The 15,497-nt window shown below is 44.0% G+C and overlaps 1 protein-coding gene across 4 annotated transcripts in view; it reads right to left on the bottom strand.

Moving 5' to 3' along the window:
- MYO18B (myosin XVIIIB) overlaps nt 1-15,497 on the bottom strand; it is a 245,078-nt gene that overhangs the window by 86,661 nt on the left and 142,920 nt on the right. For all 4 annotated transcript variants that reach the window (XM_045534350.1, XM_045534352.1, XM_045534351.1 and 1 more), the window contains exons 33-34: nt 14,758-14,862; nt 4,616-4,768 (exon numbers count right to left, since the gene is read on the bottom strand). In XM_045534350.1, coding sequence (XP_045390306.1) covers nt 4,616-4,768; nt 14,758-14,862 — 258 coding nt within the window. The remainder of the gene's footprint in view (nt 1-4,615; nt 4,769-14,757; nt 14,863-15,497) is intronic.

The raw sequence follows: 15,497 nt of genomic DNA, 5'->3' as shown, positions 1-15,497 counted from the left end.
TCCTGTCTGGACCTCCTAGAGTGCTTGCACCTTTATCTTAAATTAAGCATTTCCTGTCTGGTCTTTTAGAGAAAGCCTAACTCTCTCAGCCAATTGTCAGCCAAAGAATCTTCAAACCCACCTATCAGCTGTAAGCTTCCCCCCCCTTCGAGATGTCCCACCTTTTCAGGCCAAACCAATGTGTGTAATTCCCACGTATTGATTTATGACTTTACCTGTAACTCCTGCCTCTCTGAAATGTATAAAACCAAACTGTGACCCAGCCACAGCGAGTCCACTTGCTCAAGCCCTCTTGGGCATGGCTCTGGGTCATGGTCCTCAAATTTGGCTCAGAATAAACTTCTTTCATATATTTCAGAATTTGGATTTTTCCGTCCACAAACCAAAACTTAATTTTAAAAAAGAGTATCTACGGGGTGAGATCTAGAAACCTGTGACTTTTAAATGGTGCTTAAGTTCTCTGATGTGCAGCCAAATTTCAGGACCCCCAAGACACTAAGAAAAAGCCTGGTACCTAGTAAGTGCTTAATAAATATTACTAGGACCCGAAGTGGGTAAACCAAGTTGCAAGGGTGCAGGACCGTTGGCATTGACAGCTTCCGGACACGCATTGCTGTGTGCCCCTGGGTACATTAGTCACCCTCTCAGAGTCTGTCTCCTCATTAGTAAAATGGGTCAAAGATAGGCATATCCAGCCCCTAAGGCTATGACGAGGATTATCTGAAATAGCACACTTAATTGTTGTCATCACGCCTTATCTGTAAGTCCCGGCAATTCCAAATCGGCTCCAGGTTTGTCCCTTCTTGTCATCTCCACCAGCACCCCCTAACCCAGGTGACCACTTCCTCTGGCCTAGAGGGGTGCATCGGCCTCCAAGAAGGACGCCCACCCCTCCCTCCACTGCCCATTCTGCACACAGAAGAACGAGCCTCCAAAACGTGAATCAGACTCTGTCATGCTCAGAATCTCAGAATCTCCCAGGGCCTCCTCACCACCTTTGGAGTAAAATCCAAACCTTCCAGGCCCTGCACGTTCCGGTCCCTTCCTGCTCCTCCTTCTCCCAGGGCAGCGTAGCTGATTCCCAAGCTAAACAAGACCCCCCCTGCGGTCCCCTATCCTGGGACCCTGTTTATTTCCCTTTCTCGCCCGAATTAAGGTATGGAATGATTTTGCGTATTTATGTCATTGTTTGTCTTCTTTTCCATCGAGTGTAAGTTCCAGCAGGGTGGGTACCACACCTGTCTTACTAACCCCCGTACTTGTACCTAGCCTGTCGCCTGACGCACAGTAGGTGCCATGTTAATCCCCGATGCATGAATAAATGAGTGAAGGGAACTGTTGGCACCACACCCAGCACTTAAGATGCAGCCAGAGGCAGTTAGCTCCCTCGCCCCTCCCCCTCCTGTCTGCTTCCCCTGCCTGAATCCCCCGCAGCCTTCAGGCAAAGGACAAATACCATACAACAGGGACGAGATGCGGCAATGCCCAATGTCATCGCTGCTTTATTTGATTAGCTCTGACTCTGGCATCCGGGACACGTGTGCTGGGAGCCAAAGCAACTGTACCCTGACCTCTGGTCCACGCGATCCCATCCTTCTAACGATTTCCATGACAACGGCAACAGAAAGCCAAGGCTGTGGATTCCCTTTGATAGGAGCCGGATGCAGAGACCGGGAAGAAGGACTTTCAGAAGAATGATGCTCTTTGATTCGGCTCAAAGTGCCTTCGTTAAATACCACTATTTCCCAAGAACACACATTTTAACCCTGCAGAGGGGGAATGCTCATGAATACTAAAGAAAAAAGAAACAAAACCACCCGGGTTCCTTTTCAAGAACACCCACCTGTGGGGGGAGGGGAGGCTTGGGGCTGTGGAATCGGGAACATTTTGATGGAAGGTGGGCAGGCACGTGGGCTTCTACCAAGCGGGCTGCACGAACTCCAGGTGCCTCGCCTCAGGCCCAGCACTGGGACAGCTCCTCTGCCCGCCCGAGGCAAGCCAACAGGCTCAAGCTTCCCTACCCACCTGGTCAGCCAAACAGGCTAGAAGATGCAGTGCGGGGCAGAAGAACCCCCACATTCTGCCCTTAGAATCACAAACTCTGGATTTGGATCCTGGCTCTGCCACTTACCTGCTGTGTTACCTAGGCCACACCACTTGCCACCTCTGGACAAAATTGTCCCATCTGTAAAATGGGCACAATACTGCCTCCCCTCAAGGATTAAGTGAGGGGATGTATTCAAGCACCAGTGAGTCTGGCCTTTTTTTGTTTGTTTGTTTGTTTTTGAGACAAGGTCTCACTCTGTGACCCAGGCTGCAGTTCAGTGGCACGATCTCAGCACACTGTAGCCTTGAACACCAGGGCTCAAGTGGTCCTCCTGCCTCAGCCTCCCAAGTAGCTGGGGCAGGAACATGACACCATGCCCAGCTAATGTTTAAATTTGTTGTGGATATGGAGTCTTGCTATGTTGCCCAGGCTAGTCTCGAACTCCTGGCCTCTAGCGATCCGGTTGCCTCGACTTCCCAAAGTGCTGGGATTACAGTCGTGAGCCACCACACCCGGCCTGATTCTGGATTTCTGACATGGCCATGCAGAGCGTAGAGTGACCAACCACCCTGGCTCACCCAGGACACAGGATTTTCAGCACTAAAACCAGGAAATTCCCGGATAGGCCAGGATGATCAGTCACCCCAGAAGAGGATGACAGGACAAAGGAGATGACTAAGAATCGTAGAAGTTTTAAGACGGAAAGGCCCTGAAATGTATTCTCATTTAAGGCACTTCACTTCTGCAGAGTTCTTTCCCTAGACCCATAAACTTGGTCTCATCATGAGCAAACCACCAGATAAGCCCAGGTTGGGGGACATTCTACAGGATACCTGGTCAGTTCTCCTTCGAACTGTCAAGGTCATGAAACAGGCCTGGGAAATTGCCCCAGACCACAGGACCCAGGACAAGCAGGACAACTGAATACAGTGTGGTGCCCTGGGTCAGTGAGATCCGAACCAAATCTGAAATTAGTTCTCTTTTTTTTTTTTCCTGTGTTTTGTTTAAGACCTAGTTAAGCAAATAAGCTCTACCTGAAATGTTTTGTTTTACAGAGAGAAACTGACAGCAGAGACTGCAAGCAAGCAGAAACTCTGGAATCCTAGTTTCTCACTCCTGGCGCTATACTCTGCTGCCTCCCGCTGCCTTCCTTTGGACCTGCTGACCATCGTGAGCTGCTCCTCCGGAAGGATGAGAGAAGAGGACTCGGTCTGGAGTCATGTGATGTGGGTTCCAGGCCTGGCTCAGCCTCTGGCTGGCCGTGTGACCTTGGGCCTCTCTGACCCTCAGTCTCCTCATCTATAAATGAGGTGCACAAGCCAATGGAATTCAACAGAAAAATACATAATATGTGCAAAAGACTAAGCGAGCATCAGCAGAGATGAACGAAACATAGTTCCTGCCCTCAGGAAGCTTGCAGTGTCGCCGGGGAGTCAGACTACCTGTCTGAGTTTCTGGGGATATACCGTGAAGATAAAGCCACCCCCGGCCATGTGGCACAGCTGAGCCCAGATGCCACAAGACCAGAGAAGGAGGAGAAGGGATGCCAACCCTTCAAGAAAGGGAGGTGGTGAAGGCACTTGGGCTCAGCAAGAATGGCCCAGGTAAGGGACGTGCCTGACTTAGAGGGTAACACCACACGCATGGGCACAACGTCCCTGCAGGGCTCGGAGCCCCCCTGGGGGTTTTCAGCTCCCTATGGGGACTGGCAGCAAATCCCGAGTCCCTGCTACATCATCTGGCTCTGGGACGTCTCTCTCCAAGGCTCGAGCCACCCTGCAGAATCCACTCACGTCTCTGGACGCCAGCCGCCCCGGGCCACAGTCTGCGGCTGGAAAAACCACACTCACCACACCCCCAGAGATCCCCAGATCCTGTCCTGGCTGCACCTCCCACCCATCCTGAGACCTGCGCTCCTGCCCTCCTCTGGGGCAACCAGAGATGGTGGACCCTGAAGACCCGAGTTCGAATCCTAGCACTGCCACTTTTGAGCTGTGCGACTCTGGGTGGGTCATCGCAGCCCTCTGTGAAATGAAGTCTGTGATTCTCACCCCACTCCGCTGTGGTGAGAACACGACGAGACAGCATGTAGGGAGGACACAGAGGACCCCGCACCTGGTGAGGGCTCCAGAGAGTGGCAGTCAGTGGTCAACATCCTGTCTTGATCGACACCATTCTAATAAGCAAACGGCCATTGTTTGTCATCACTGTTGCTGTTGTTAAGAGTTAGCTTTGTGTTACTGGCACTATGACTATGTGGTTCCCATCCAGCCATGGTGGTCACCAAACACACACACACAGGTGCCACACTCAGCCCTCCAAGCCCTCCAGACAGACACATTCTGCCTCAGCTCTGAAGGAGGGGACAGGACGCCTCCTTAGACTCCTCCTCCTCACCTGCCACGGCCACATAATGCTCCCAGCCCTGCAATGTCCCCATCTCTCTGCAGGTGTGTGAGAGTCAGAGGTCGATGCCACGGCCCTGCCCCTACCTGGAGGGAGAGCGGTTCTCCCCTGGCTGCAGCATCCTCCCCAGTCCGGTTCTCGAGGGGGCCCCACGGCACCCACCTGGCTGTGCACTTTCTCCAGCTCCTCCTTGCTGACCGACGTCTTGCTGTCCTCCATGGTGCCCAGAAGGAGCTGCACGTCTGCCAGCAGCGCACGCGTCCCCTTCAGGTTCCTCCGAAGGCGCTTCTCCACGTCAAAGTCCCGATGGCCGATCTGGAAACCAAAGGAAGGCCTGTGAGCTTAGATGACAAAGCAATGGCCACGGTCTAGGTTTTCTGGAACCAGGCTCCCTGGGTTCAAATCCTGCATCAGCCACCCCCACTGTGTGACCTTGGACAAGACCCTTCTCCTCCCTGAACCTCAGTTTCTTCATCTGTAAAATGGGACTGGTACCAACCACACAGGGCTGCTGTGAAAATTACATACATGCTTAGCCCGGTGCCCAACACAGAGTCAATGTACAACAAACGGTGTTGCTGTCATCCTGTCGTCACAGCCTGTATGGACCCAGAGTCATTCTGTCCCATCTTTTGCACCAAAGTCAACAATATGATCCCACCTCATCTCGTAAGAGCCTGTCCATCTGCTTCTGTCCAGTTCTGCTCAGGACAGCGCTGGGCTGGACAGAGCATGATGGGGATGTCTGGGGGTTATTAATATTATTGACTTGCAATTTGTGCTTTTTTATGAATTTATGGAAATTCGTTGAGCTGTACATGTGGGACATGGTATGCTTCTCTGCATGCATGTTTTACCTCAGTGAATAGGAACCATGTTCCTTTTGAAGATCTAATTAGCAATCTTTTCTGTCCCTTAAGCTGGTCCCACTTTGCCAGTTTAAGGACAGGCAGATGAGGTCATTTTCTGCAGAGGGACCTTACCCAGAGGGGAGCACATTCCTCCCCCTGGAATCCTGAATTGGGAGGGGACAGTTGTCAAGTGGGTCCTGAAGGAGCCACATCCTGGACTGGGCACCAGGAGTGTGACCTTAGACTTCTTAACAACTTGCAGTGGCCAAAAATACAGGCTGAGACAAAGCAGAGGAGGGACAGGATTACATGGGGCCCCACGTGAAACTCCGAGAGCCTGTGATCTCCCCTGGGAACAGCGCTGACTTAAAACACAGTGTGTTAGAGTCCCTGAAAGAAACTAACGACCCCTTCTTGGACTTTTCAAAAGACCATGGACTTTTCACACAGCCCCACACATCAGACGATGAGTCTTAAAGAAAGTGGATGCAGGTGCCTCAACACTGGAACTTGGTTTCCACACACCTAGAAATCAGTACCTCCGTGCCAAATGCTACCTGTTTCTTGGAATGCTCAGAATGTCCCAGAATATTCTAGAAAGACCGTGGGGTTAAGCATGAGATGACCTAGGCTTTAAACCCTGGCTTATCATTTGCTGATGGTGGTAAACTTGACTGAATCACACCACCTCTCTGAACCTGAGTTGTCTTGTCTATAAAAAGAGAGGCTAAAAAAAAAAAAAATCCCTGTCCTTCGTGTTGAGATAAGACAAGGATCAGACGTGATAATGGATCACAAAGCACTTTGTACGGTGTCAAGCGCTTTACAAACATAAAGGATTATGAGTATCATCTGATGACCTAGAATGAGTTCCTCTAGATTTCGTATTTCTATTTCTCTACTGCAGATTTTGAATTATTTGAAAAGTGAGCTGGTTCTTAGAATATAGCCCTTTTTCTGAGATGTATGGCTTTGGTACGTTTAAAATGCTGGTCTCTCTCTCTCTCTCTCTTTCTTGTCACCTGCTGAACTGAGCTGAGGGCTGGGCATCGTGCCAGGTTCTCTTTGTCACATGTTATTGCATTTAACTCCGGTGACAATCTCTTAAAAATAGACATTATTATTATTGCCTTTATAAATGCAGTCATAGCTTACATTCACAGACACTTTCTAAGTGTCATACATTATTCTAAACACTTCGCAGTGATTAGCACATTTAGCCATCGTGACGAATCAACGAGGCGTGTAGTACGATGAGTCCCATTTTACAGATGATGAAACTGAAGCTTACAGAGACGACGTAATTTGCCTGAGATCGCACAAACTAGTAAGGGGCAGACTTGGGGTAGGAATCCAGCTTTTCTGGATGGAAAGAGGTAATTTTAGTAAAATATACCATGAGACAGATATGTTTTGCTCTGGATGGAAAGAGGTAATTTTAGTAAAATATACCATGAGACAGGTATGTTTTGCTCTGGAGGCACGGAGGAGCATCAGCGAGCTCAGGCTGGCGTGGAAGAGGGAAGTAGAAGCTGGCTACTCCTAGCCGGGGGAGCTTCAGGAAAGGCATTGCAGGTAGAAGGCACTGCATGAGCACAGACAGAGAGGAGGGACAGTCTGGTATGTGCACTACTGGGTGGTTGACCTGAGGATAGAAAACTCCACAATGGAGGCAGGTCACAGAGTGAAAGAAGTTACTCAGGGCTCTTAAGTATATACCGACAAGGGGAAATGGAGGGGTAGCTCACAAAAGTGACACAGAGAGGGCAAGTGATCCACCCAAGGTCACATTGCTACTCAGTGGCTATATAAGGATTTGAACCCAGGCAGCTCAGCATTAGAATGCAAACCTCTAACCACTACACCACAGCACCCAGTATGACTACTAGCTAAACCCAGATTTACTTACTCTAGAGCTCAGATTTGTACCATGACTACACACAAGCAGTGGGCATTGCACGGTTCTTGTATTTGGGTCTGCTTATGCTCTGTACACATCCTACAGTGCCTCTAATTCTCCTGTGGGGGTGAGTTAGCATCAGAGACATTCCCGCATCAGAGATGTTCCCTGATGTTGGCACTGACCATGCTGCAGAGATGGCCCCAATTCTACAATCTTCGCTGCCAGAAAGCCCCTGAAAATGCTGGCACCCTCTCCTTTTCAGAGAGAGAGCGCTGCAAACAAAATTCACAACAAAATCTCAGACCAGTCATCCTCCCCTTGATAATGAATTGCTGTAAGAGAGAAGGGCAAAAAAAAAACCCTCATTAGGTTAATGAGAAATAAATGTCATTCTGTGAGTTCCCATTTTGCAGCACAAAGATTCAAACTTGGATAAAGATGGTGAATAATTAACCAATAAATCTAAATGATGTTTAGTGTTGCTGTGGGAAACTATATCCAAACCTCAGTTGGTTCACCATTTATCATAAAGGCAAATTATTTGGGGCAGTTGTTAAATGTCCACTGTCAAAGAACTCTCCGAAGCATCATTAAAATATGATCTAGAAATGCTGGTAGGGATAATCAAGCCACTTTAAAAGGGGGGAAATTGAGGCTTGGAAAAAGAATGTGTGTTGCCAAAGGTTTCATGACAAAATAATGCCAGAACTGAGCTGCCTGATGACACTATGAAAGAAAAGATAGTCTATTAAAGTGTGGTTCTACCTAACTGGACCTTATCCCTTCTAAGCAGAATGGTGTTAGGTTTTAAAAACTACAGACTTTGAAATAATATAGACCTCATTTAAAATCTATTCAGGGCACTAACTGGCTATACGATCCTGGGCAATTTGCTTTACCTCTCTGATTGTCACTTATTTCATTTATATGAAGAAAATAATAATACCTATCCCACAGCATTGCTGTGAAAATTAAAACATATTAGAAAAAATTATGATTAAGTAATCATCTTAAAATGTATTAGTAACTGCTAAAAGAATAGAGACATAGTTTGTGGCTTCTGAGCCAGCAATAGAACAAAAGGAAACATCAAAAACACTATCCAAAAGTAGGAAAGCAATAAAGGGCAAAATAAAAGGAAAATAACAAATACTAAACACAAAATAAGATAATACAAATAGTTTCAAATATATTAGGTAGTATAATAAACATAAATGAATTAAATTTTCCTCTGAAAAGTTAGAGACTAAAATGTTGAATTAAAAATTTCTAGCTGTAGGCCAGGCGTGGTGGCTCATGCCTGTAATCCTAGCACTCTGGGAGGCCAAAGTGGGAGGATCACTTGAGGTCAGGAGTTCAAGACCAGCCTGAGCAACAGGAAGACCCCATATCTGCTAAAAATAGAAAAAATTAGCCGGGCATGGTGGCATGGGCCTGTAGTCCCAGCTACTCGGGAGACTGAGGCAGGAGGATTGCTTGAGCCCAGGAATTTGAGGTTGAGGTGAACTATGATGATTCCACTGTACTCGAGCCTATGTGACAGAGTGAGACTCTGTCTCAGAAAAAAAAAAAAAATCCAGATGCTTAAAGGAAGCATGTGAACACACACAGAGATACACACATTCGGAAAGGTTAAAAATGAAGAGATTTTTTAAAAGATCTTGCAGGAAAACTAACTAAAGGAAATCAAGCAAAATAAAATAAGGCAAAAATCATTGATAGAGAAAAGAGATATTATATCAGAATCAAAGGAACAATCTGCCAAGGACATAAGGCAATACAAAACTCAGGTGCACCTAAATATACAACCACAAAATACACGAGGAGAAACTATAATAGAATTATTAGCAAAATTCAGTAAAAACACAATGATAGGAGGACTATAACAGGACTCTCTTAGATCAAGCAGACAAAGCCAAAGTTAACAGGAGGTAATTTTTAAAAATGTAATTATATATTTTAAAACTTTTCCTTTATGGTTTATGCTTTTATATTTGCATATAATGTTGAAATCAAAAGATTAACAAGCTTGATCAATTTGCCATGTCTAGGACCCTATTCCTCATAAGCAGCTACAGTCTTTTCCATTCAGTAATTTGTTAAACTTGACCATGAACTGGGGCAACAAACAGATCTCAACAATTTCAAAGAAAAAAAATTTTACGCATTCTACCGTGTTATCTGTCCAAATGACATTAAACATTAACAGTAAAAAGTTATTCTGGATAATCCCAAATCTTAATAAACTTGGAACTCAGTTTATAAATAATTTACAAGTTAAAGGAGGAAAGCACAAAACATATGACAAAACAGCATGTAAGGATGGTACTAAAGTAGCAATTCAAGGTGAAGGCATTACCTTAAGTGTACTTTAAAAAACATTTTAAATGGAATAAAAAATACTAAAAGGGAGTTAAAAATTTTAATACAAAAACTAAAAAATGAACAATAAACTAAGCCAATGGAAAGAAGAAGGAAAAAGAAACAAAGATAAGGGCAGATGTTAATAAATACAAGACAGGGAAACAATGTAACAAAAGCTGGTTCTTTGAAAGGATTAACAGACAAATTTCTAACAAGACTGATCAACAAAAACAAAACCCTCAAAAGTGGACTTTTTTATTAATATGATTGAAAAAGAAAATAATCTGATACAGTAGCATTTTAAAAACCATGAGAAAACACCGTAATAAGAATTTTTATGCCAACCTATATCAAAAGTCAGATGAAATAACAAATGTCTAGAAACATATTAGTTACCAAAATTTACTCAGTAAGGAAGAGAATAATACCTGAATTTGTGTTCAATTATTATTACAGAATTTTGAGACAGCAATCAAATGTGTATGCTATCCCCTAAAAGAAACCAGACCCAAATGGATTTACAGGCAAATTGTATCAAATTTGCAAGAACCATCTGACTCAAATTTTATAAAAATTATTTAAGAAATAACTTCAAACTCATTTCATGAGGTTAATACAACATTTGCCAAGGATAGTCTAAGGGAAGAAAATTATAAACCAATCTTACTTATGTGCCCAGTTGCAAAAATCTTGAATAAAATGTTAGCAATCCAAAAAAGCAGTGTATTTAAAAAAAATGACTAAGTAAGATTTATCTGAGAAATATGTCGGCATACATTATGCTATCTAAAACATTCTATACTACATTAATAAATTAATGAGATAAGTCATAGGATTATCAACAATTGCAGAAAAAGCATAAACAATATTGAACAATAAAACATCTTTTCAAGATATTAGAAAACTACAAATAGAAGAAGGCTGATTGAACCTTATTATGGTTATGCACCATATAACATTTTGATCAATGATGTACTATATATAGGATGGTAGTCCCATAAGATTACAATACCGTATTTTTACTGTACCTTTTATATGTTTAGATACATAAATATTTACCATTGTGTTACAATTGCCTACAGTATTCAGTACAGTAACATGCTGTACAGGTTTGTAGCCCTGGAGCAATAAGCAATACAATATAGCCTAGATATGTACTAGTCTATACCATCTAGGTTTGTGTAAATTCACTTTATGGTGTTTGCACAATGTCAAAATTGCCTAATCTGCTTTCTCAGAACGTATTCCTGTCACTAAATGATGCATGACTATACTTACCAAACACACACTGCAAATGTGTATATGCCAAAGCTTTAGAAGCACTCTTATTAAGGTCAGGGACAAGAAAAGGATGTCAAATATCTCCTTTACCATTCCATCTCATACTGGAGGCCAAGCCAATGAAATAAAGTAAGAAAAAGAAACAAGAGATAGAAAGTGTAACATTTTTTCTTTGAAATTGTTGCGATCTCTTTGTTGCTCCAATTCATGGTCAAGAAGCAAAACTATTCTTAATTTCAAATTCTAAGACCCTCAATGTAGAAAATCCAAAAGAGCCTACAGATGAAATATGAAAAATAAGAATTCAGCAAGTTTGCTGGATATAAGATCAACACACAATAATCAATAGTATTCCCATGTGCCATAACTACTAATTAAAATATAGAATATAGAAAAATATTCTATGCATAATAGCCGTAGAAATTACAAGTTTCCAGAAAGTAAACCTAACAAAACAGTTCAAGACTTATATGGATAAAACTAATAAAATATTACTGAAAGCCATAAATAAATGGGGAAAGTCAACATATGCAATAATACAATGGTTCAATATACAAAAAGGCAGTTGTTCCCGACTAACTTACAAATCAATGTGTTTCCAATGAAAATCACAATAGGTTTTGTTATGGATCTAAATGAGAAGATTAAAGGATCAAGAAAACAGGCAATGTTTAAAGACAAGCAAGGTAGCTATCCTATAAACTACCAAAATCCTGCCATTAAGACCATGTAGTCTTAATGCAGAATAGACAAACCAATGAACCAGAATGGAGAGCTCACAAAACACCAGGCATACATGCAAATTGTAGGAAAGAACTCTTCATGAAATAAAACCAAGTTTATCTATATCAAGGGAAAATAGATTCCTACCTCGCATGATACACCCAAATAAAATCTAGATGGATTAAAGACCTAAAAATGTCAAAAGCAATACTTTAGAACTTTTTAAGAAATAGGACATATTTTTATGAACTCTCGTTAAGGAAAGATATCTTAAGAAATAAAAGCACAAACCATAAAAAGGATCAATTAATATGACTGTATTTTTTAATACTATTTATTTATTTAATTATTTTAGAGACAGGGTCTCATTCTGTCACCCAGGCTAGAGTGCAGTGGCATCATCATAATTCACAGCAACTCCAAACTCCTGAGCTCAAGCGATCCTCCTACCTCAGCCTCCCGAGTAGCTGGGACTACAGCTGCACGCCACGATGTCCAGCTAATTTTTCTATTTTTTGTAGAGATGGGGTCTCGCTCTTGCTCAGGCTTGTGTTGAAACTCCTGAGGTCAAGTGATCCTCCTGCCTCAGCCTCCAGAACAGCTGGGACTACAGGCACACGCCTCCACCACACCCAGGTGATTAAAAAACACTTTTTATTAACCCTAGGACATTATAAACATAGTGAAGTGATTATCCATAGTGTCAGAGATATTTTCAAAATCTTTAACCAAAAATGGATTAGCATCTTGTATAAGGATCACGGATGATCAACAGAGAAAAACAGAAACAAAAGACTATGAACAGTTAATTCATATTTTTAAAAAAAATCCACAATCAACACGTGAAAACTTCACCAGCAATGAGGGACATTCAGCGCTATTGAACACCCAGGGAAAAATTTAAAAATGTCTAGACAGTGCCATGTCTTCGTTGGGATGTGGAAAATCAAAACCTCAGACTCTGCTGGTGAGAGTGGAAACTGCCACAGTCACGCTGGGGAGCAATTTGGGCCATATTTAACAATTCCACAATTGCACATTCCTAGGAGCCAGCAATTCCTCTTCCAGCCACAGACCCTCTGCAGAGACTCTTGCCCATGTGCACAGTGAGACATATGTAAGAATAGGCACTGCGGGTTTGTGTCTTAGGGTGGAAGCAGCTAAATATTCCCCAATAGAAAAACGGAATTTAAAAAAAATTGAATACTGTGTAGCGGCTAAGTGAATTAATTAAATCTACGTGCTTTATCATGGACTAATCTCAAAAACATAATACAGACGGAGACAAAGAAAAGTGTAGAATCGCACGTGGTGTATATGGTTAGAGTTGAAATGTACACACGGGGGAATTACACGCTTCAACCTCAGGGTAGTGGTTTCCTCTGGGGTGGGAGGAGGGCAAAAAGAGCAGAGGGGGACCTAGAAGGCACACCGAAAGGACATCAACTGTTTTTTGAAATGTTTTGTTTCCTTAACAACAGCTGAATCAAATATGGCAAAATGTTAATTTACGCAAACCCCGGGTGCTTGGTGCATAAACATCAATTGCATTATTTTTTCTGCTTCTCTACAGATTTGGCAAAGGTCATAACAAAAACATTTTAAAATCATCAAATGCAATAATTGATGAAAAAGGCTCCAGCGTGATGGCTAACACAAAACTGGCATTTTATTCATCTAAATTTACCTTCCCTTTACATGGAAAATTTATTTTGGCAACATTTATCAGAGCCTCTCTCTTTATTGCATTACCTTTATTGCATTAACTTTGTGTTCTCAAGTGAACTGTGCTGAACAGAATGCAACCTTGTCCCGGGGATTGCTGACTATCATTCTAGAATCCGGTACCGGGCTGTGCTCTCTTGCACTGACGCTAAAGGAAGCCAATCTCAGTGGCTCTGAATTCAATGGCCCCAATTGCTTGGTGAAACTAGAAAACCCAGAGAAGAAGGAAGATTATATAGCTTTCCTGTTGCTTCCCTGGCTTCTAACGCTCCCTCCCATTGCTGTGGTGGCCCTGCCCCGGAATTCACTCAATTCACCCATTGGTTTTCAAACACATAATGAGCACCTATTTTGTCCATGGCCTGGCTGTCCTAGGTGACCATGTGAAGTGGACCCCCGTTCTTTTGTAAATGAAGCAAATGAACTTGGGAAAGGATATTGACACAAAGACCATTACTGATCAACAGACACTGAGCCCGCATTAAGCAAACACAATAAAATACACTCCTGTGATACTTCAAAAGAAACTGTGGAAGCCACAGGCTTTTCTCTCCAATGTTGGGATTTCACGTAGTAGTGGCACAGGCAGGGAACGGAACATTTGGGGGGATGAAAGAATGATTCCTTGCAACTCTCGAAATCAGAAGCTGGCTCTGAGCTCTGCTGGCTACTTTAGTACAGCAGCAGTTCTCTGTAGGGAGGGAGGCTGATTTTGTCCCCAAAGGACGTTTGGCAATGTCTGTAGACATTTCTGGTTGTCATACTGGGGTGTGTGCTTCTGGCATCTAGGGGGTAGAGGCCAGGATGCTGTTCCAGATCCTGCAATGCACAGGACAGCCCCACCACAGAGAATGATCCAGTTCCAAATGTCCACAGTGCAGCACTTGAGAGCCCCGGTGCACAGTGATGGCAGCAGCTCCCCAAGGCTCTGCTCCCCAGCGTCTCAGAGTGGTTAACTAGCTCACTCAAAGCCCTGTGCACAGAAGTAGCCCAACTGGGACTTAAAGATGCATTTGACTGACTCCGAGCCTGGCTGCTTCCAGCAAAAGCCAGATTCTCACTAGGGCGGCCATGAGCACAGTGGCCATTCACACTCACCCCATTAAAGCAACGACTGTCTACACTCTTACCCCAACAGCTGCTGAAGGCAAGACAACCTCACCTATCGCTCCTGGCTGAGCCCTCTCTGTTTATTCCCATGGGTTCTTCCAAAAGCCCTGCTGTTTGCAGTCACCTGAAGGTCTTCTTGGAAGAGCCAGTGAGCATGGCAGGAAGAGAGTTGGTGGAGAAGGGGAGACTTGGGGACAAGTGGGTAGGCCAGCTGAAATGCCTCTTCCTTGGCCTTTCCTGAAGACCAGAGGATGGTTCCCCTCCTCTCCCCATGAGTCCGTCTCTCTAACAGGGCCTGGAGGTGGGCAGTGTGTCCTCCCGGATGTCTGCTGATGTCTCCCACTCACCTGTTCACAGAGGGTTCCAATCAAGCCTTCCAAATCCTGCTTCTCGTGAAGGACCATCTGCTTCTCTTCATACTCTTGCTGTAGCTGCATTTCCAGCTGACGAAGCTACGGGACACAGGGCAGAGGCATACATAGGGTGAAGGAGCCCAGTCTGGACAAATCCCACAAATCAGGGACCCTCGGGAGGAAGGAGGGATGTGGAGCTCACGGCTTTATTCCACAAAGGAGGGAGTGTCGCTGTTGGAGAACCCGGGAGCCTAAAAGCTTGGGGGCTGGACAATGATGGGGAGGCCCCTTGCCATTGACTGTTAGGCCCCTCCCCCAGCTCCCCGACAGAACAGACATCTTCCTCTTATAGTCACAGCCACTGCTTGAATATTTGAAAGTCTTGGCACTCTAATTTTCAAGGCTCTGAACAACATTATAACCAACATATTAAAATGCAGCCACCTCCCTTATTAAATATATACCATGGTGCAGTAAAAAAACAAAAAGTTGCATTTGAAATTATTTTGTGTTAAAAATCACATGTGTATCTCCAAAAGTCATATGTTGAAACCCTAACTCCCAATGCAATGGTATTTGGAGGTGAGGCCATAAGGAGGTGATTAGGTTCAAATGAGGCCATGAGGGTGGTGCTCCCATGATGGGATTAGTGCCCTTATAAGAAGAGACACCAGAGAATTCGCTTCCCCTGTTTCATCCTCTACCACGTGAGGATACAACAAGGAGGCTGACGT

Source organism: Lemur catta, chromosome 21 (genome assembly GCF_020740605.2).
Source record: "Lemur catta isolate mLemCat1 chromosome 21, mLemCat1.pri, whole genome shotgun sequence".
Lineage (NCBI taxonomy): Eukaryota > Metazoa > Chordata > Mammalia > Primates > Lemuridae > Lemur > Lemur catta.
This window is presented reverse-complemented; position numbering and strand designations above follow the sequence as displayed.